Source organism: Palaemon carinicauda, chromosome 15 (assembly GCF_036898095.1).
Source record: "Palaemon carinicauda isolate YSFRI2023 chromosome 15, ASM3689809v2, whole genome shotgun sequence".
Taxonomy (NCBI): domain Eukaryota; kingdom Metazoa; phylum Arthropoda; class Malacostraca; order Decapoda; family Palaemonidae; genus Palaemon; species Palaemon carinicauda.
The window spans coordinates 70722615-70724249 of NC_090739.1; the positions used below are offsets into that span (position 1 = coordinate 70722615).

At 33.6% G+C, this 1635-nt stretch overlaps 1 protein-coding gene across 1 annotated transcript in view; it reads right to left on the reverse strand.

The window, feature by feature from the left end:
* Positions 1–205: 205 nt before the first annotated feature.
* LOC137654660 (palmitoyl-protein thioesterase ABHD10, mitochondrial-like) overlaps positions 206–1635 on the reverse strand; it is a 150824-nt gene continuing 149394 nt past the window's right edge. Inside the window, exon 6 of the mRNA XM_068388507.1 lies at positions 206–235. Coding sequence (XP_068244608.1) covers positions 221–235 — 15 coding nt within the window. The 3' untranslated portion in view covers positions 206–220. The remainder of the gene's footprint in view (positions 236–1635) is intronic.

Below are 1635 nucleotides of genomic sequence, written 5' to 3' on the forward strand. Positions count from 1 at the left end.
AGTTCTATTGGATTAATTTCAAACTGATTCAACCCTACCCATAAACAGAGTTAAGAACTTACCTCAATTTACTAGAGAGTGATTTCACAATTATCATTCTCTCACTTGGGTTGGTTGACAATCTTGCTGGAATGCACAACGATGCACATTTCTGATCGATTCGTCCATTCTTTTTACCATAAATTCACATCTCAGTTGTAGGAATGCAATCAGAGTTCCATCACGTAACAGGAAACTAGACATACAAAGAATTAATTTGTATGGTGAAAAAAAGACGGATTACAATAGAGGATGAGTGTATATAGACTAAGGAGTGAAAATGTACTCCTTGAGTTTTGACTCTTAAATTTACTTATCATACTTGGTTGGTTTTTAGACAATACAATGAATAAGAAATAAGTTGTTTTCTATCATAAATCAAAATCTTAAGAATATAATTCATAAGTAGAATTTCATAATAATATAATACTAAGCAATTTTCCTAAAGAGAGAGAGAGAGAGAGAGAGAGAGAGAGAGAGAGAGAGAGAGAGAGAGAGAGAGAGAGAGAGAGAGAGAGAGAGAGAGAGAGAGAGAGACCAAGTTCGCACAAGAAGTCATAACATTGGAAAACTATTCCAAAGAGTAAATTTCCATCGAAGAAATAATTGGGGATCTTAAAAACTAAAATAAAGTGAAAAATTGACATTTTATTCATTATATTAGGAAAAATCCCAAAAGGAAAGGGCAAAGACAAAGGATTCAAACTTAGCATTACAATTTAGTAACCAAAACTACGAGCATATTTCAACTCCAGCTCGTTCTAAGACTTGCATGTATATTGAGACTCTTCAATCTGTTTTACAGTCAAGATTTAGATCCTCTTTTAATCAACAAGCCTAAAAGACAGTTTTTAAGTAATACATCAACAGCAGAATGAGTGGATTAGATACTTAAGTAACCAAAAGTTTTCTCTTTACCGATTTTAAATACAGATCGAAGTCTGTCAGGATACCAAAGCGTTGACATTATCATATTACATACCAAATATTAACAGGCTCACACATCATAACTAACCTTACAAATAAGGGGTTTGAATCTCAGCCCCAAAAATTTAATTTCTACATTTATCTCCTATTTCTGATTTTATGTATTTTGGAAATGTTAGGAATTCAAAATGTCAAGTGGTCACAGTAGTGATTCAGCCAATGCAGGCAGGAACTTGAAATGAAAGTATGTGTTCCTACGAGAATGCTTTAGCTAACATCTTCCGGTCTCTTGAGTCCATAGGCGTTCAATTTAATTTTTACTATTTGCGTAATATTTAAAACATCCTGCAGGAACTATGATTGTCTATGACTATGCTACAAATTGCAGACTTATCTTCACAATATGAACGCAGAAATATATCCATCTCAAAAATATTTCTCGCCAAGGAGGTACTTTACACATTAAACAATCATATTGTGCATTGTAATTGTATCTACAGTATGTATCATTGTAGCTTATTAACCAGTGCTGAAACCTGAGAAGCCATTCAACGACGAAGTGAAACTGGGGTGATAATCCAGCGATAAAAAAGTAGAAACACTTAGCCTTGCGTTATCAATGTGAAGAAAGGTGAATATCAACTTTAGCAAAATCGCCGAATTCTATAG